Source organism: Erpetoichthys calabaricus, chromosome 17 (genome assembly GCF_900747795.2).
Source record: "Erpetoichthys calabaricus chromosome 17, fErpCal1.3, whole genome shotgun sequence".
NCBI lineage: Eukaryota > Metazoa > Chordata > Cladistia > Polypteriformes > Polypteridae > Erpetoichthys > Erpetoichthys calabaricus.
The window spans coordinates 87,974,312-87,994,960 of NC_041410.2; the positions used below are offsets into that span (position 1 = coordinate 87,974,312).

Consider the following 20,649-nt stretch of genomic DNA (forward strand, 5'->3'; position numbering starts at 1 on the left):
AAAAGGGCCCGCCTCCCTTCATATTGTGACCAGAGTCGGGTGGAAGACGGACGAGGTCTGGAGGAGAGAGAAGGAGGCGGCCTGAAGAAGGAAAAGGCATTGTGGTGGCCAGGACTTTGGCGTATTGGGGTTTGTGTGCAATATTTGTGAAGATGGAGCACCTCAATAAACGTGTGTGGGGTGATTACAACGTGTCTGCCTGTCTGTGTCCGGGTCATGTTCCACAATACCCATGGATCTGGAATGGGCTGTCCGACAAGCTCATGTGGGTGTGATGGTTAGGTGTCCTCAAACTTTTGGCCATAGAGTGTATATTGCTGTACTTTTCAACACAATATGTCATTGATGCACGGAGGACAAGAATGAGAATTTTTTTTTTGTTTTGCATCCTCACAGGTGGCGCAGTGGTAGCACTGCTGATTTGCAGTAAGGAGACTGTGGAAGTTTGTGGGTTCGCTTCCCGGTTCCTCCCTGTGTGGATAGCACTTTGAGTACTGAGAAAAGCGCTATACAAAATGTAATGAATTATTATTATTATTATCATCTTTGACGATTTACATTTAATACGGAAAAACATGTTTTGATATTGCTAGAATATCTTTAGAACAATTCTGGAATGATATGTGTTTGTGTGTCTGTGGGGAAGATGTTGTAGATACTAATTTGAGAATGAATGGATTTAGACTGACATTTTTGGACAACTTGCACTTGTTAAGACTTTAATGATTTTCAGTTGTGTTCTTTTTCATCAGATGTCCACATTTTTCTGTCATTAACTTTGGATTTTCTACCTAGTTTACTAGCGCTTAAAGAACATCAGAGTCTGTAGTTTGAGAAACACCTCACAGGTACTCAATTTTCTTCTTCCTTAAATACATGCCAAATAACAGTGTCCTCTTCCAGCGTGATGTACTTGTCCTGTTTTGCAGTTGTGCATCAGGGCCTTCCCTTTCTTTTTCTGCCCTGGTTGGATACAGTTTGCCTCCTTCTGTCAAGACAGTAATACACTCCTTTGTGTGAAATTTTCATTTTCTTGGCAGTTTGTCTCTGTCACACAGAATAAACTTTATTCTGCAGAAACACAATAGACTGTTATTTAGAATGCTGTTTCATTTTGGCAATTTTTGAACCCAGAACTGAATTTTAGGAGTGCCAATACTTTGCAACCTAAGGAAAGACGGTTTACTTGCTCTACAGAACAGAATAACAGGTTTCAGCAGTGCTAATGCAATTGCAAAGGTTTCTCTAAGAACCAATTAACATGTAAGTGTGACCAATTAAGGTTAGACTAATGGAGTTGGCCATTAGGACCCTGAAGGAATGGCTACTGAAAATGGAGCTTTTTAGTCATAATAATGTGAGTAACAATTGCAAATTAGTAATTTCAAGCAGTAACAGCCATTAGCAACACTATTAATGTCTTGGCTATATTTATAAATCAATTTAATGGTATCTTGATAAAAATGGTATCTGTTTCAATCAAAAATATGAAAACTTGTCGGTGATTCCAAACTTTAGAATGCTAGGGTATGTGTTAGGTTAATTGGTGTCTCTAAACTGGCTTAGTACCCATGCGTTTTGGAATGTGAGTGAGTTTGCCCAGTGTCAAACTGGAACCTTGCCCAGTATTGTAGTTTTTGACTTGTGCTTGGTGCTGGCAGGTTTGGCCTCAGATCTTCATGCACCCGATATTGGATAAAGTGTGTTCAATTAATTAATGGAAAAACAACAAAGGAGAAGAGACTTGTAGAATTTCACACCCATCACACAAAGTTCATTTTTAACAGAATAATGGATTCCAAAAATTTGCATGTTAATACGTTGAGATTTTTCAGCGGAGGAAGACAGAATTTTTGAGGTAAGGTAGTTTTACTTATTATCATGGCAGAGGAAAATGGTAACATATTGCCTGTTGATCATATAAACAACTAAATGTACTCTGTACACGTTATAATAATAATCCTATAAAAGTAATAGATGAATGGATAGGTCTCTTCCTGTCTAGAGTTCATGCTGCAAATTTCAAAATGTGAATGAATAATTTGTTTGCATTTAATTTTCATTTACTACAGTAATAACATTTACACAAACAGTTTTAAACAAAAGCTGTGCAAATGCATTTTTTTTTTTTGATTGGTGTAATGGGATTCTTAGTCCTGTTATCTTCTTCTTCATCTTTTGGCTGCTCCAGTTAGGTGTTGCCACTGCAGATCATCTTTTTCCATATCTTCCTGCCCTCGTCGTGTTGTTCTGTCACCCCCATCACCTGCATGTCCTCTCTCACCACATCTATGAACCTTCTCTTAGGCCTTCCTCTGTTCCTCTTACCTGGCAGCTCTATCCTTAGCACCCTTCTCCCAATATACCCAGCATCTTTCCTCTGCACATGTCCAAACCAACGCAATCTTGCCTCTCTGAATTTGTCTCACAACCGTTTAACTTGAGCTGACCCTCTAATGTACTTGTTCCTGTTATATTTCTACTAGGGGGCTTCGCCCCCTGCTCGCTTTGCTCGCCAACCCCTGTGTTTGGTTAATCTGATATACAATTTACATTTTTTCCTTCTTTGGAATTGTTTCAATTTCATTATTTGCACTTTTACTTTAAAGCTTCATTAAAAACAATTTTGTTTGGAGACACATTGTGACAATGCCCGTACTTTCTAGCACCCTCTCCAACGCCCCCCCTTACCGCATCAATCAATACCCCGCTATCAGTCTTCTGTACTGTACTCCACCCTCCCTCCATCGGACCTAACAGTCACTTAAAATCAAACAGCCCTCAACCTGGCTGGAACGCTACAATACGTTTGGATTTTACTGCTTTCATATTCTGTACCTTTCTCTGCATGTGTATCGCGCCATCGTTTGTTGGAGCCTTTCGAATTCCACTGCTTTCATAATCTCTTACCTGCCTTTTTTTCTCTCCAACGCCTTTGGGTCTCTACTCTCCGTATTGTCCTTATACGCTTTATATGTGCTGAGAGCACATGATCTGTGTGTATTACACGACTGAGTGTTTTTTGATGGGTGAGCTCTTATATGATACTCGCCTACCCCCGGCGTTGGGTATCCTGAAATGCATTAGTCGAGCTCGTTCGTTTTGGAGCCGAGCCCACTTTCCCCGCGGCATTTCAGACGCGCGTTGTAGGCGCCTGCGTTCATTGAGTTTATCCAGGCGGGCTCGTGTTTGTATATCCGTCAGTCGAGCTCATTCGTTTTGAACCCGTGCCTGCTTTGCTTCCGCAGTTTCAGACGCGCGTTGTAGGCGCCTGCGTTCATTGATCTTATCCAGGTGGGCTCGTGTTTGTATCGTTGAGCTGTATTGTGTTTGAATTTGGTGTAAAGCGTTCAGCGGTTTGTACAATCCCAAGCAGCACATTATTCCTAACTTCACTCCGCAGTAGTGCCATTCACAATATGGTGGTGACGCATGCGCCTTCACTCCACAGTAGTGCCATTCACAATATGGCGGTGACGCATGCGCCTTCCGTACCATGTCGGGTTTCACTATGCTGTGTAGGCGGCTTTGCCTTTCGTACTTTCCCGCGCCTTCTGACGCGCGATGTAGGCGCCTGCACCTTCCGTACTATGTCGGGTTTGCCTCTGCTGTGTGGTGTGGACGTTTAGGGTTCTGTATTCTCTGGGCTTGTTGCTTTATTTCTTATTTCTGTTATTTGAGCTCTTTCGTTGTTGGCGGTGTATAGCGCGTTGTAGACGCCTGTGCTTTCCGTACCATCTCGGGTTTGATTATGCTGTGTGTTGTGGACTTTTGTGGACTCTGTAGTCTGTCCCGTTTTACTCTGGGGCGGGGGGCTGTATTGTTACTGCTTTCCGTACTATCTCAGGTTTGATTTGTGAACCTTTGTGGACTCCGTAGTCTGTCCCGTTTCACTCTGGGGTGGGGCGCTGACTCCTCTTGTTTGTGTGGCTGTGTCCTTCATAGTCTCTCCCGTTTCACTCTGGGGCGGGGGGCTGATACCTCATTTTTGTGTGATGCCTGCGCACTCTGTCTCCTGCGTTCATATCCGGTTTACCGTTCTCGGTTAGTAATATGGATAAATTATATAGCATCAAAATTTTACTTGAAGTATATTTGTAGTGCCAGGCTCATTGCGGTTTCCAGGAGACTAAATAGTGTTTATATTTTGCTTGCCTATAGTTGTGTCTTATCTGCCAAGAAGAGCGGATTCTGATCTAATGACCCCTTGAGGGCAAAGTTCCATTTCTGCTTTTTTTATAATCACTTTGCAAATTGAAGAGAGCAGTGAGCTATGTGCTTCCTCTGGAATACACTGCTGTGGTGGTAGCATCATGCATGATGCATCAACCACCATATTTTGTTGTATTTTTAATTCTAATAGAGTTTATAGAACACAGTGCCACCCTCGCATAATCCAACAAATTTTAATGTGTTTAAAACATTAACTATGGCTTCAACAGGGCATTTCAAATATTTGCAGAGATAAGGGCCTTAGACCCCTCTACAATTGTTGTGTCTGTTACACATGGAAAAAAATTTGAAGACTGGGGTTTTGCCTGACTTGTACACATATGCCAAATTGAAGAGCAGTGGGAGGGTCCCACTGGGGTTTCGAGTGAGTCGTATATGTAGGTTAAATAAGCAGTTTATCATTTATCAGGGACTATATTATATATGATTGTCAAGAAGAGCTTGCCACTATCATGTGTAACTGGGACTGAAAAATCAGTGGCTGGGCACCACAGATCAGGGGCTTAAGCCCAAGAAGCCACCCCTTCCGGTGGCACTGGGCATCAGTATGCCACATTTTCCAAGGTAAATGCTTTTTTTGGCTTTTAGTCAGCAATAGGATTTAACAAAGCAACACAATCTTTGATGCTTTATGTAATTAGTTTATTATTATTCTTTCTTTTTCTTTTCTTTCCATGCAGTGGTACCTGCATACACCAGTAATGGAAGCCAGAGATCCTCATTATCGCCGGGGGAATCAGTCCAGGGAGCACATATCTTTTGGCACAACATTACTAAATCAGATTCTTTGCAGCTTCATTCCAGGAAAAAAGTGTAAGAATCTATCTATCTATATATATGCTAAGGGTTCTGTTTGTCTATCACGCAGTTACTTGTGAACTACTGAGGCTAGAACCTAGATATATTGGTCTTAACTGAAAGTTTATGACATTATATGCACTGGTGAAGGCAAAAATGTGGCAAGCGGCAACACGTATGAGGTTATCAGCATTCACATCTTACCTGCAACAAACTGATTGAGAAGGTGACATGGCGGAAAGAAAAAGCTCAACAGTGACATCTGCTGAGCGTGATGCAAAGTGCTGAAAGTGATAACATGATAGAAAAGTCTCTGCTAAGCGTCAAACACGTGTGGCATGGCAACCACGCATTACTCGTAATAAGTACATAATAAATACAATGCTGCAGAATCAGCATTATTTTTTTTTTCTTATTGACCTCAATCACAGTACATTTTTGAGATGCATTTGATTTAAAATATTTAAGATGCAGTCAAACATTTGTAAAGGTATTACTGGTAAATACTGAACATAAAGTGAAGCTATGCCTTTAAGAAGATATGAAGTTTACATATGTTATGAAATGTAAAACTTTTTTAGTGTAAATGCTTTTGAATGCTCTTGGCATGAAATTTACTTCACATTTTATCTCTTATACATTTCATACTGAGAGACCTGCTTTGCTTTTTCAGTGCTTTCCTTTTGCTTACTTTGTTCAAAGCAGGGGCTCTCAAACTCCGTCCTGGACAGACCCCGGTGTTGCAAGGCAGGAAACAGCCTAGCACAGAGTCCATTGCAAGGCCCACTCACACAGTAGAAACTCTAGTTCATATAATATACACGTCTTTGGAGATGCAAAAGGGAAACTTACATGGCACAAACATTTATACCCCCTGAGGTCCTAAAGCAGAGACCTTAATTTTATCTGAATACAGCTAAGCAGTTCCTTGCATGAAATCATTCTATGAACTAAAAAAGTTAATTAAACATGACTAGGGTATGTGTAGTTCATGTTGAATAGGAATATTTATACCAAAATATCTTTTTTCATTTAAAATCCCTTTACACGATCTTAAATCATATAGAATGATTTAATGCAGGAGAAATCATGTCAGCATGATTGCTAGTTTATAAATTTCATTGAAAAGAATGTTTGCATTATCTTTTTCTGTATAATGATTTCCGATTTTGGAGGTTGCAGTGAATTTAGGAATCAAAGTGTTTTAGAATGAATACAATAAAATTAAATTAGACCTAATTGTCATATAATTCCTAAACATGCTGGTAGTGTAAGTACCACAATTCCCACTGAGATAGCCGGCTATTGCTAGACAGCGTTTTTAATTTTCATATATATAATAATGTTGTAATGTGCTATTATGTAAAAACTATTTCCAGGTCTTATTGTGTATGCTTTTCAAGTAGTATAGTGGTCAGATAAAGCTGTTTATAGTGCCCTCCAGTGGTAACAAGTTATGACTGAATAAAAAGAAAAAACATTTGAAGACTGTCACTGCATGTAACATCTTTTCAGTTTCCCTAGGAATTGATATATTGATTCATTAAAATACATTCTCATTTTTAAGGCTGTTATTAACTCTGAAATTAGTTTTATTTTTTATATTTGACAAAGCCTAATGTTTTCATAAACCTAGATGAATAACTGTCTGAGAACTACACACCTTGACATTGTACCTTCTGTGTAATTTTAACAGGGCTGCCGATGTGCTTTTTGAAAGTTTTGCATCTGAAGGGAGAGTTGGGACCTCTCAGTTTTTTGAGGTATGATGTGTTTACTTTAGTTAGTTTTTTATACAATCCTCGATTTCTTCATTAGTCTTTTCTCTTGTTCTTGTTCTTTTTTGTTCCCCTTTCTGCTGTGCTGCACATTTTAGTCAGTTTCCCTGTACCGTTCTTAGCACATGTCCATGCCATCTCAGCATTGATTTTTGAATTTTGTTATTAATAACAACTTCTGCTTGATTTATTCATTACACCTTCTGTCTTCAGGGTTATTCCCCCCCACCCCACCCCATCATGTTGCTCCTCAAAATTTAACAGGTCATTAAGCAGTTTTCAGGACCTTGCAAAAGTATTCAGAACAGTCTTTACTGACGAGAAGATGAGAAACGTCCTTACAGTATAAAGCTGTTACCACAATACAAGTACATCATAAAAGCAATAGTGTTTTCCGGGAAAGGGCAGTTTTAATTCTGTGCCATATACAGTGCATTGCATTTTGATGAAACTGACCAAAGTAGCTTTTCCCAAAATTATCTGGGGTCACTGCCATGTTTCTGGCAAACTCCATGCAGCCTTAAAGTCTTTATTTATGAGCAGTTTCTACCATACAGGCCAGTCCTATGCTGCCCTCCTGATATTTAAATCCACCTTTATTCTGTTCTGTACGTGATTTTTATACACTCATTGATTATACTTGCTCTTTATTCAGATGCTGAGTTTAGATGAACATCATTTCCGACACCGCGTCTGAGCCATGTGATGCAGTTTCTATTTCCTGATTATATCTATCTGTAGGTTTGAGCCATTTTTCATATTACATCTTATTATGTTACTCAGACTTTCTTAGAATGTTTTCTAGTCTTCATTTTCATACCTTTTGTTCTGAATTGAGATATGACCAAAGATTCCTAAACAGGCTAGAAAGCGTGTCAGTGGCAGTGGTGCACAGGCTGATTGTAAGGCAGTTATATCATTGTTAAGGCAGTTATCTTTCACATATTGCATGAAAACATACAAGAGTCTGAATACTTACACAAGTAATATATTTTAGTTTTTGACATTACATTATCTGATAATAACATATTTTGTGCCTAAAATTGGAATAGAGGTATAGGTATCATTTGTAATCTAGCAGTATTCAAAATCTTTTGTAAAGTGCTGTACATTAACTTGTAAATTATCCAACTTTTTCAAAAATATTGTTCACAAGCATAAGGTATATGTGAGGTGCAAAACTCCTATATACTGTGAATAATGTGAATTTCCCATTGGGATTAATAAAGTATCTATCTATCTATCTATCTATCTATCTATCTATCTATCTATCTATCTATCTATCTATCTATCTATCTATCTATCTATCTATCTATCTATCTATCTATCTATCTATCTATCTATCTATCTATCTATCTATCTATCTATCTATCTATCTATCTATCTATCTATCTATCTATCTATCTAAATAAGAGTTTGCATATTACACTTCGTATCTGCTTTCAAATCAGGGAGAGATTGACTTTCTTTACTCAGATAGATAGATAGATAGATAGATAGATACTTTATTAATTCTAAGGGGAAATTCTCATACTCCAGCAGCAGCATACTGATAAAGAACAATATTAAATTAAAGAGTGATAACAATGCAGGTATACAGACAGACAATAACTTTGTATAATGTTAAATGTTAACGTTTACCCCCCCGGGTGGAATTGAAGAGTCGCATAGTGTGGGGGAGGAACGATCTCCTCAGTCTGTCAGTGGAGCAGGATGGTGACAGCAGTCTGTCACTAAAGCTGCTCCTCTGTCTGGAGATGATCCTGTTCAGTGGATGTAGTGGATTCTCCATGATTGACAGGAGTCTGCTCAGCGCCCGTCGCTCTGCCATGGATGTCAAACTGTCCAGCTCCATGCCTACAACAGAGCCTGCCTTCCTCACCAGTTTGTCCAGGCGTGAGGTGTCCCTCTTCTTAATGCTGCTTCCCCAGCACACCACTTCGTAGAAGAGGGCACTCACCACAACCATCTGATAGAACATCTGCAGCATCTTATTGCAGATGTTGAAGGATGCCAGTCTTCTAAGGAAGTATAGTTGGCTCTGTCCTTTCTTGCACAGAGCATCAGTATTGGCAGTCCAGTCCAATTTATCATCCAGCTGCACTCCCAGATATTTATAGGTCTGCACCCTCTGCACAGTCACCTCTGATTATCACGGGGTCCGTGAGGGGCCTGGGCCTCCTAAAATCCACCACCAGCTCTTTGGTTTTGCTGGTATTCAGGTTTAGGTGGTTTGAGTCGCACCATTTAATAAAGTCCTTGATTAGGTCCCTATACTCCTCCTCCTGCCCACTCCTGATGCAGCCCACGATAGCAGTGTCGTCAGCAAACTTTTGCACGTGGCAGGACTCCGAGTTGTATTGGAAGTCCGATGTATGTTGGCTGAACAGGACCGGAGAAAGTACAGTCCCCTGTGGTGCTCCTGTGTTGCTGACCACAATGTCAGACCTGCAGTTCCCGAGACGCACATACTGAGGTCTGTCTTTAAGATAGTCCACGATCCATGCCACCAGGTATGAATCTACTCCCATCTCTGCCAGCTTGTCCCCAAGGATGACAGATTTCAGCCTCCTGTTTGTATTTCATTTATATTGTGTGTTTGAAACTGGGTTCAAATTCAGGTCCTGCCCTTGTCTTTGTCACACCGACTAGCATTGTTGCATCACAGTTCTTGAATCCTTGTTCTCTGGTTAATTCTAATACTTTCCCTGTAACGTATTGAGTTTTGCTTTGAGGATTACATTTTCCTTGTAAAGATGCACATCTAGCTACAGCAGTGATTCAAAATTGGCTCAGTGTGAGTGCACCCTGTGAATGAAAGGTTTTCTAACAATAGTTGATTCTTAATTTGAGTCTAATTGTGTTGGGATACATGGTTGCATCTTTTATACACCGATCAGTCACAACATTAAAAACACTCACAGGTGAAGTGAATAACTTTGATTATCTTGTTACAGTACCACCTGTACAGGGGTGCGTCAGTCCTTGAAGGTGATGTGTTGGAAGCATAAAAAATGGGCAAGCGTAAGGATCTGAGCAACTTTGACAAGGGACAAATTATGTTGCTATACGACTAGGTCAGAGGATATCTAAAATGGCAAATCTTGTGGGATCTTCTCAGTCTACAGTTATTAGTACCTACCACAAGTGCTCCAAAAAAGGACAGCCGATCAACTGGTGAGAGGGTCATGGGTGCCCAAGGCATATTGATACGTGTTGGGAGCAAAGGCTAGCCCATCAGGTCCGATCCCACACAAGAGCTACTGTAGCACAAATCACTGAAAACCTTAAAGAAAAAGGTGTTTGAACGCCCAGTGCGTCACAGCTTGCTGAACAGTCAGAGTGCCCATTGCTGACCTCGGTCCATCTACATTGGGCATGCGAGCATCAAAACTGGACCGTGGAGGAATGGAAGAAGCTGGCCTGGTCTGATGAATCACATTTTCTTTTAGATCATGTGGACAGCAGGGTGAGTGTCCATCATTTATCTGGAGAAGAGATGGCAGCAGGATGCATTATGGAAAGAAGGCAAGCCAGTGGAGGCAGTGTGATGCTCTGGGCACAGTTACGCTGTAAAACCTTGGGTTCTGGCATTCATGTAGATGTTACTTTGACACGTACAACCTACCAAAAAAATGTTGCAGACCACGTCCACTCCTGTATAACAACAGTATTCCGTCTTTCAGCTGGATAATGTGCCTTGCCATATTGCAAATATTGTTCAGGAATGGTTTGAGGAACATGACAAATAATTCACAGTGTTTAATTGGCCTCCACATTCCCCAGATCTCAATCTGATTGAGCATCTGCTTGATGTGCTTGAAAAACAATTCTGATACATGGAGGCCCCACCTCGCAGCTTACAGGACCTAAAGTAGACATCAGCTACCACAGGACACCTTCAGAGATCTTGAGGAGCCCAGGCCTTGATAGGTCAGAGCTGTTTTGGCAGCACCAGGGGGACCTACACAAGTGGGTTTGATGTTGTGGCTGATCAGTGTATATTATATACAGGTATGTCATCTGTTCATGTGTTTTTTGCTTTATATTGATATAAAACATAACATTCTCAGACTCTTTAAATCCGATGTAGAATTCCGGGGGTGCTAAAACCTGTCCTGCTACAAGGCAAGAAAGAACCGAGGATGGAGTGCCAGTGCAGAGCTCACTCATAAGGAATACCTTAGGCCAGGGGTGGGCAAAGTCATTCCTGGAGGGCCACAGTGGCTGCGGATTTTTGTTCAAACCCAGTTGCTTAATTAGAAAACAATCCTTGCCAATAATTACATTTCATGGCTTGTTAGTGCTTTAACTCTGCTATGTCAAGTCATTCTCATATCCTAGAATTTTTTTCCATTCTAAGGATATCATCCAAATACTCTGAAGTGTAAAACGGATGGGTAATTCTCAATCCTTCACTTTTTCCTCTTCTCTTTCCTTCCAAGTATTTAATTAAACCAAATAGTGCACGATAAATACACACAGGTGTAAAGGGTAACAAGCAAAATGGATAACTGCTGGTTTCTTTTGTCATTTGCATCTTATTGCTAATAAGGAGCAATTAAAAACTGAGAATGCAGCTGTTTAAGACTTAAATAAGCAATAAGGGTTCAAAATCTTAATGAGGGAGATAACTAAAATGAAGCAGAAGTGTTTCTAGAGCAATAAGTGCTTCTTATTAAGCAATTGGGTTGGAACAAAAACCTGCAGCCACTGCGGCCCTCCAGGAATGACTTTGCCCACCCCTGCCTTAGGCAAAAATGAAATCAGCAGTTTCCTTAGCCTGTACATCTTGGATATGTGCAAACAAAGCTGGAAGGCCAGTGGGGAAAAGATCAACAGAGATATGGGGAGAATTTGCAGACTTCATAAATGCGGTGTTGTGAGATTTTAACCCAAGATTCTGGATCTGTGGGGATTCCGATTTTCTCAGCAATTTATTCTGTTTTCTATACTTTTTATAAAACATTGTTCTCAATCAAGGGTAAAATACTTCAAGTTATGTAATACAATTAACAACAAAGTTAATAACAATTTTAGATGATTAGTAAATATAAAGTACATCTACACATATGACTGTGTCCCCACTCACCATAGCAACAAGATTATAAAGTTTGCGGATGACACGACGGTGGTCGGACTCATCTCGGGCAAGGAGGGTGAGCTAGCGTACAGGGACGAGGTGGAGCGACTGTCAGAGTGGTGCACAGTCAATAACCTGCTCCTCAACAACAAAAAAACAAAGGAGCTTGTTATTGACTTTAGGAAAAACAAAACTGACATCCAGCCACTCATCATTGGCGGGGCCTGTGTGGAGAGGGTCCCGGTGTTCAGGTTTCTGGGTATGGAGCTGGAGGATGACCTGACCTGGAGCGCCAACACCAAGGAGCTGCTAAAGAAGGCGCAGCAGAGACTGTATTTTCTGAGAATTCTCAGAAAGAACCACCTCCCAAAAAATCTACTCCTTGCTTTTTATCACTGTTCCATCGAGAGTGTGCTCACGTACGGACTGTGTGTGTGGTACGGCAGCTGCACTTCCTCAGAAAAGAAAGCGCTCCACAGGGTCGTCAGGATAGCGGAGAGAACAATTGGTTGTACCCTCCCCACTCTGGAACAAATCTACACCTCCCGAAGCCACAAAAAAGCAATAGACATTTCACAGGACTCATCACATCCCGGTCATTGCCTCCTCCAGCTTTTGCCATCGGGCAAGAGATACAGAGCTATGAAAACGAGGACAAACCGCAATCATGGCCCTGAACTCAGAATAAAACTGCTCCATATTATTCTACCAATGTGCAATATAGACCTTAAGTCAACAAGTTCAATTTGTATATTTATTACTATTCGGTTTGTTATTATTTTCTCTCTTCTTGTCTTTTTGTCTTTTTAACTCTTATTCCTCACACTGAGTCGATTGCACCTTCAATTTCGTTGTTCCTTTGTAAAAGTGACAATGACAATAAAGATCTGTCTATCTAACTAAAAAATATTTAAATCTACAGGCAATTTGGAGCTCTGGCATCCGCAAAACTGACCCCAGGATCAAAGATTGTTACTCTCTGATGAGAAAACTGCAGCAACCAGATGGCAGTGTTGACAGAAATACTTTCCACAGGTTAGAGGTTAATGGTTTAAGTGTCTGTAAACTAATAAAAAAAAATGTTCAATGTGTGAAAGTTGAGAGGTTTGCTTACCTTGGCAGAAACATTCATGTCTCTGGTGACTGTACCTATGAAGTCAGTAGATGGATTGAGAGAGCATGGGGGGTCATGAGGTCACTGGAAAGGGGTTTGTGGCGCTCCTGATATCTCTGTAAAAGGACGAAGGTCCAAGTCTTTAGAGTCCTGCTGCTTTCTGTTTGTGAGACATGGATGCTATCCAGTGACCTGAGATGAAGACTGGAGTCCCTCACTACTGTGTTTCTTCAGAGAATCCTCGCCGGTTTGACTTTGTGTTGCTCATGGAGTCTCAAATGAGGCACGTGACCTGCATTGTGAGGGAGCGTCAGTTACGGCACTACGGCCATGTGGCGCGATTCCCTGAGAGTGATTGTTGGGGATTCGAGTGGCTGGACCAGGCCAGAGGGTCGCCCATGTAACACCTGGCTGCGGCAGATAGATGGTCTTGAGAGTGGGACTGGACCGTGGGGCTGCCAACCAGGATCCCAAGCTGCTTCGTTGTGTGGTGGGTGCGGCAACACACTGTACCGGTGCATGCTCCCTGACCTGACCTGTGAAAGTATGTTGAGAACTGAAGAGGAAACGACTACATGCAATAGGGCAAGATGTCAGTAATTCCTATTAAATTATGCATCCATCTTCAAACCCACTTATCCTGAGAAGGGTCACAAAATGCTGTCCCAGCAAGCATTGAGTGCATGGAAGGAACAATCCCTGGACAGGACGTCAGTCCATCGCAGGGTGAGCACACTTTCACACACACAAGCAAACACACACTAGGGCCAGTTTAGCAATCACAACTCTACTAACCTGAAGTGGACTCCTGGGGCCTCATGCATAACGCCGTGCGTAGAATTCGCACTATAACATGACGTAAGCACAAAGCGGAAATGTGCTTACGCACAAAAAAATCCAGATACATATGTCTGTGCAAACGCCAGCTTCCACGTGCTTCCGTTACATAAATCCCAGTCAGTGTGAAAAGTAACGCATGTGCACTGCTGTCCCGCCCCAACTCCTCCCAGAATTACACCTCTTTGAATATGCAAATCAATATAAATAGGCCGTAAGATCAGCGTTCTGTGAAAAGGCAATGGCAAAAGCAAGAGGGGAAAATGAAGAATTTCAGCAAATACCAAGTGGAGGCAAAGAAAAACATACTATTTGTTGGTTTAAACCAATGTCGGGCAACCGGTGTGCCGCGGAATTTTCTAGGGGCGCAGCGAAAACTTTTGTAAAATATTTAAAATTGCTAGTGTTTTTGAACTTTTGGTTGATTAAAAAGATAATGTTTAAAAAATATATTTTATGTTGGAAAAACAGATAACGGTTAATCAGATTGTTGAATAAATGAATGTATTTATTTTGAATGCAAGTTAAAATTTTCGCTGTTCACCATTCATCATAATATCAACACCAGCGGTGTCAAAAACACATCTTGTGAGACTTAAAAAGTCTCGTTGTTAGAAGATCTCGCTCACTGTACGGATAGAAGAAGGCGGAGCAAATATGTGCTGAAAAACAATCTCAACGTTCACATTAATTAAATTTAAGATTTATCCTTTGATTCCTTTATTAATAAAATGTCTTTCAAGCTTGTAAAATTAACTGTTTTTATTGGCGATTGTCCATAGATTGTGTCGTCACGACTTTATTTATGGGCAGTCCCTCAGGTGCGCCGCGAAAGAAAATTTTTGGACTTAGTGTGCCGCAACTCGAAAAAGGTTGCCTTTCGCTGGTTTAAACAGTGATATAAACAACAAAAGGAAGTTGATCGAGTGACATAGCGTGTCGGAGAAACTCGAAAGCTCACGTTCACAAAGTCGCACAGTGCCCGAAATAAAAAAAGAAGTTGTCAGATATCAAAGTCGCCGTGAAAAGGCGAGTCGTAGCCCACCATGTGAGTGTCATATGAAAGCTTATTAGGGTACAGAGAAAAAAAAGGCATACAGTGGGGAAAAAAGCACGAAATGTCAACTTTAATCTCTAAATTTCCACTTTAATCACGTAGTTTATTTTGTCATTAAAGTAAAACATCATAAACTTCATCTTAAAATTGTTTAATTTACAAGTTTCTCAATCCCATCTTAACTAAAGTAACGTGTTAAATGCTTTGTTTTGTATCTGATCTTCTATGTGCTCTATGTGTGTGAATCACTACGTGCTTCCGGGCTTTCTCTTTCTCCGACAGGACACATAATCCATTTCATTTGTGATAATACAGCTCTCTGAATAATTAAAATACTGAGATGTATATGTGATATCATTTTCATGATGATAGGAATTAAAGCATGTTATTAAACATGGGAACACGGTGGCGCAGTGATTGTTCATGTCTCACGCAAGATGCTTGCTGCGTCGTGCGTGACCTTCGATGAAATACTTTATTGCAGCAGTACTGTCTCTTTCAAACGTACTAACCCCCAATTCCTGTCCTTACTTTTCTTTCTCCAAAAACCCAATCTCCACACAATCAGCTCTATAATAGACGTTAAGCCATCTGTAAGCTTAGAACGCCGATTCTTCAAAACTTTTAAGGAACATTGAAATATGTTCGTAGTACGTGTTTAATTATTCTATCCATCTATCCTTCCAGTGTCGCATCAGCACCAGCAAGAATACAGCGCGAGGCAGAAACAATCCATGAACGGAGCGCAAGTGGCTTGCTAGCGCTGCGGCACCGTGTTCTCACGTTTAATTATTAACACTATAGATTATTTAAATGAAGTTAAAGTTAACATATTTTGCTCCATTTCATCTTAAAAATGATACCGTCATCATATATAAATACGTGCTTTATAAAGTGGCTCAGGTTGTGCAATATTATAACTATCGCAAGTTTACAGTGTGGTCATCACACTTATAAGTACCAACAGTTCTACAAGGAGCACTTGATGGACTGATTGAGTGTGTTTACAGTTCTTGGGATGAAACTGTTTCTGAACTGCGAGGTCCGTACAGGAAAGGCTCTGAAGCGTTTGCCGTATGAGAGCAGTCAATAGACAGCAAGGCTGAGGCAGTGTGTGCTTGATGCTGTATACTGATAATTCTCTTTCCGATCAGCTGCTGTACAGCTGTGATTCACACTCAGATACAGTGATATAAATACTCCCAAGTGGTGCAGTGAGAGTAATATGGAAAAAGATGATCCGCTGTGGCAACCCATAACAGGAGCAGCTGAAAGAAGAAAAAGAAGGTGCAGTGAGAGTAACAACGCTAAAGTAGTTATGGTATTTGGAATAGTTTGACCATTCTGTGGACCATTATATTGTTACAGGTTAATTACAATCAGATGCATTAAACTAATAAACAATATGTGATTTAATTTCAGTGTATTTATAAAGCCGCATCAGGGATGTGGATCTAAAAAAGAAAGGGTAACCACACAGGAACAGTAGCATTGCTTTGACGCTGGGTGCCGCCAGTCTGCAAAACCGAGCAGTGAACTTGCGTATGACAGGGTATGAGCTACCGTGGAAATGTGTGTGGCTTTACGCCAAGTTTAGGTTTTATATATCACGATTTGAACGTGGAAATGTTCTTACGCAACATTTTTGTGCGTACGCACCGTTTATACATGAGGACCCTGGACTGTGAGAGGACACCCATGCTGACATGTGGTGAACATGTAAGCGTCACGCAGGGAGCACCCAGGACACACTTGTTGTACCAATGTGCCGCCCACTTTTAAATTATACATTGGTAGTCCCAAGAGATATAATGAGTGAAAATACTATCACTGAAGTAACAAGATAACTAAAAATAATGACAGTAAGATGCTGTTGTAGGGGGCAAGTAAAATATTCTATAGCATTATAGAGCCTATCTAACAAAGAGTATCTACCATAGAGGCTATTTTATATCAGAAGAAAAATAAATACATTTTTTTACACAAACATATAATGGTTATAGATAGATAAATAAGTGATAACATGCAGCTATGCCCACCATGTCATATAGGCATGCCCCCATTATTTATTTATTTATTTTTTTGATTTTATTAGTGGAATGGTGAAGAGGCAGGGAGTAGAATTGGCGAAGGTGGATGAGTTTAAATACTTGGGATCAACAGTACAGAGTAATGGGGATTGTGGAGGAGAGATGAAAAAGAGAGTGCAGGCAGGGTGGAGTGGGTGGAGAAGAGTGTCAGGATGATTTGTGACAGACGGGTATCAGCAAGAGTGATAGGAAGATCTACAGGACGGTAGCGAGACCAGCTATGTTATATGGGTTGGAGATGGTGGCACTGACCAGAAAGCAGGAGACAGAGCTGGAGGTAGCAGAGTTAAAGATGCTAAGATTTGCATTGGGTGTGACGAGGATGGACAGGATTAGAAATGAGGACAATAGAGGGTCAACCCAGGTTGGACGGTTGGGAGACAAAGTCAGAGAGGCGAGATTACGTTGGTTTGGACATGTGCAGAGGAGAGATACTGGGTATATTGGGAAAAAGATGCTAAGGATAGAGCTGCCAGGAAAGAGGAGAAGAGGAAGACCTAAGCGAAGGTTTATGGATGTGGTGAGAGAAGACATGCAGGTGATGGGTGTAACAGAGCAAGATGATGAGGACAGGAAGAAATGGAAACAGATGATCTGTTGTGGCAACCCCTAATGGGAGCAGCTGAAAGAAGAAGAAGATTAAAATCAAATAACATTCCATACAAATAAATCAAGGTTCGAAACAAATCAACCCCCCAAGGCATACCCCCATTATATTTTGACATTGGAGTCCTAGAATCAATATGAGAGCGCCTCACATTGGGATTCTTAAAGTCAGCTGGTGACCCACTTAAAAAAATCATTTGAGTTCTACCAAACTGGTGGACAGCCATACAGAAGTCCCACATCAAGTATTTGACTCTGTATTGTTTAGTTAAAGGATAGGCAGACTGTGTTCTCTTTAATTGGAAGAGAGCATCCAGGGGTTCAGCAACCTGCCCATCCACCAGACACCACCATGTACTGTTAGCCCTGAAACTTGGTATTGTAAAGGTAGCATAGTGTTGGGTTTGAAAGACCATCGTCAGGCTTATGTCCTATCTTGTATTGCCCTGGTTGCCTCTTTTGGGCCTGGCAAATAATTAATGAAATCTAGTGAATGGATGGATGGATATTTTGAAGTATTGAAAGTTTAATTACTACATGACAGGACAAATAGTAGAAGTTGAAGCCTTACAGAGAAGTACAAGCAGAGCAAGATTATTCCTCCTAGTTGTTGGAGATACCAGTAGAAACAAAAGGGAAGTTTATGCAAGACAGATACGCTGAGATCATTTAAAAATGAACGGGTAATAGATAGAAAACTAGGCAAACAAGGTGAATTTTAACAGACGTCTAATTGTTAGAAAATGTTCTTAATTCTAAAAATATTTCTTGCTACTTAGTTTGTTTTAGTGCATTTTGTAAAATAATTCTAAAAGACTATAGATTTGATTAATGAATTTATACTAGACAGTGCTAATACACATTTTTAAATTGTTTTAACTTACAGGTGTGTCACAGGCTTTGTGTCATTTATATTGAAAGCTCTGCAAGGGAGATTTGTCATTCCAGACTTTCCCACTTTTACTGAAGAAACTCAAAGGATTTTTATGAAGTGCAAGCAGCTTACATCATTCAAGGTGCGGTTCTTACTAAATACCTTTCTTGGCGTCTTCTTTTCATGCTAGCATTTAATGTGATAAAGCTGTCATGGGTGTGATTGTTAATTATACACAGAAGAACTGGCACATGAAAATGTTCCAAGCATAAAGTGTTTTCTTTTTCATTCCAAAAGTTGAAGTTCACATTTTATATGCCATATGTAAGTAGTATATTAGAATATATGGCTGCACTTTATTTCTTCTCATTCATTCATTTATTTTCCACCACTTACCCAAAAGTGGGTTGCGGGTGAAATCAGTCATAGCAGTGAGGCCCATACGTCCCTTTCCCCAATCTTGCTGGCCAGCTCATACTGTGGTATCCCAAGGTGTTCCTGGGCCTTCTGGGACATATAATCCTCCAAGCGAGCTGCGGGCCTTCCTCAAGGATTCCTCCCAGCTTTTTGTGCCTATAAAACCTCCACAGGGAGGCGTCTGTATGAGGTGCCTGAACCACATCAAGTGGCTCCTCTAAATGAGGGGGGACAGCAGGTCTACTTGGAGCCTCTCCCAGATGTCTGTGCTTCTCACCCTGTCTTTAAGGGAGAGCTCAGCCACCCTGTGGAGAAAGCTTATTTTGGCTGTTTGATAGATAGATACTTTATTAATCCCAAGGGGAAATTCACATTCTCCAGCAGCAGCATACTGATACAATAAACAATATTAAATTAAAGAATGATAATAATGCAGGTGAAAAACAGACAATAACTATGTATAATGTTAAATGTTAACGTTTACCCCCCCGGGTGGAATTAAAGAGTCTCATAGTTTGGGGGAGGAACGATCTCCTCAATCTGTCAGTGGAGCAGGACAGTGACAGCAGTCTGATGCTGAAGCTGCTCTTCTGTCTGGAGATGATACTATTAAGTGGATGCAGTGGATTCTCCATAATTGATAGGAGCCTGCTGAGCGCCCTTCACTCTGCCACAGATGTTAAACTGTCCAGCTCCATGCCAACAATAGAGCCTACCTTCCTCACCAGTTTGTCCAGGCGTGAGGCGTCTTTCTTCTTAATGCTTTTAAATTTGCCAACCTTCATTGTAGTTCTTGAAAAGTTACATTTTACTATGGTGTTCCGGTTTAATCAAAATTAGTTCTTACTTTTTTAAAATAATATGTTATGTTTTGCTCAGTGCTTGAAGAAGGGGCCCGAGTTGCCTCGAAAGCTTGCATATTGTATTCTCTTTAGTTAGCAAATAAAAGGTGTCATATTGCTTGACTTCCCACTATAAAAAGATAAGTAACATAAAATAATATTCTTAAATTGAGCCTAACCCGACCGCATCAGCACAGTCAGAAACCAGCACTGGAGAGACCACCAGAGTGTCACAGGACAAGTTCAGAGTTGCCAGTTAACACAAAATTCACATCTTTGGTGATGTGGAAGGAAAACCCACACAGACTTGAACGTAGGATGTGGGATTCATTAGGCAACAACGCTCACCAGTGTAACACAGTGCCAACTAAAAACTAAATAAGTAAATAAAAAAGTTTACATGTACTTAATACATTTGTGTAATTTCTGAATGGATAACAGCTTAAATGTTTATTCCTAGAACAATAATAAATTAATTAGATCCATTTTTTTGTTTTATTGTTGAAATCAGCATATTACCTAGCAATACAAAACCCACGATAGATAGATAGATAGATAGATAGATAGATAGATACTTTATTAATCCCAAGGGTACTAGGGTGTTGTACCGTGTTAGCCATTATGAATGTAGAGAAAAGCCAAGCAAAATGACACCTTTTATTGGCTAACTAAAAAGATTACAATATGCAAGCTTTCAAGGCAACTCAGGCCCCTTCTTCAGGCAAGAGATTACATCTTACAGCTGCTCTTCTGTCTGGAGATGATACTATTAAGTGGATGCAGTGGATTCTCCATAATTGATAGGAGCCTGCTGAGCGCCCGTCGCTCTGCCACAGATGTTAAACTGTCCAGCTCCATGCCAGCAATAGAGCCTGCCTTCCTCACCAGTTTGTCCAGGCGTGAGGCGTCTTTCCTCTTAA

General features: G+C 40.6%; 1 protein-coding gene across 1 annotated transcript in view; it reads left to right on the forward strand.

Annotated features, from left to right (window-relative positions):
• Positions 1-20,649, forward strand: part of glsl (glutaminase like) — a 62,061-nt gene that overhangs the window by 5,896 nt on the left and 35,516 nt on the right. Inside the window, exons 5-8 of the mRNA XM_028823627.2 lie at positions 4,914-5,046; positions 6,728-6,794; positions 12,815-12,927; positions 18,483-18,612. Coding sequence (XP_028679460.2) covers positions 4,914-5,046; positions 6,728-6,794; positions 12,815-12,927; positions 18,483-18,612 — 443 coding nt within the window. The remainder of the gene's footprint in view (positions 1-4,913; positions 5,047-6,727; positions 6,795-12,814; positions 12,928-18,482; positions 18,613-20,649) is intronic.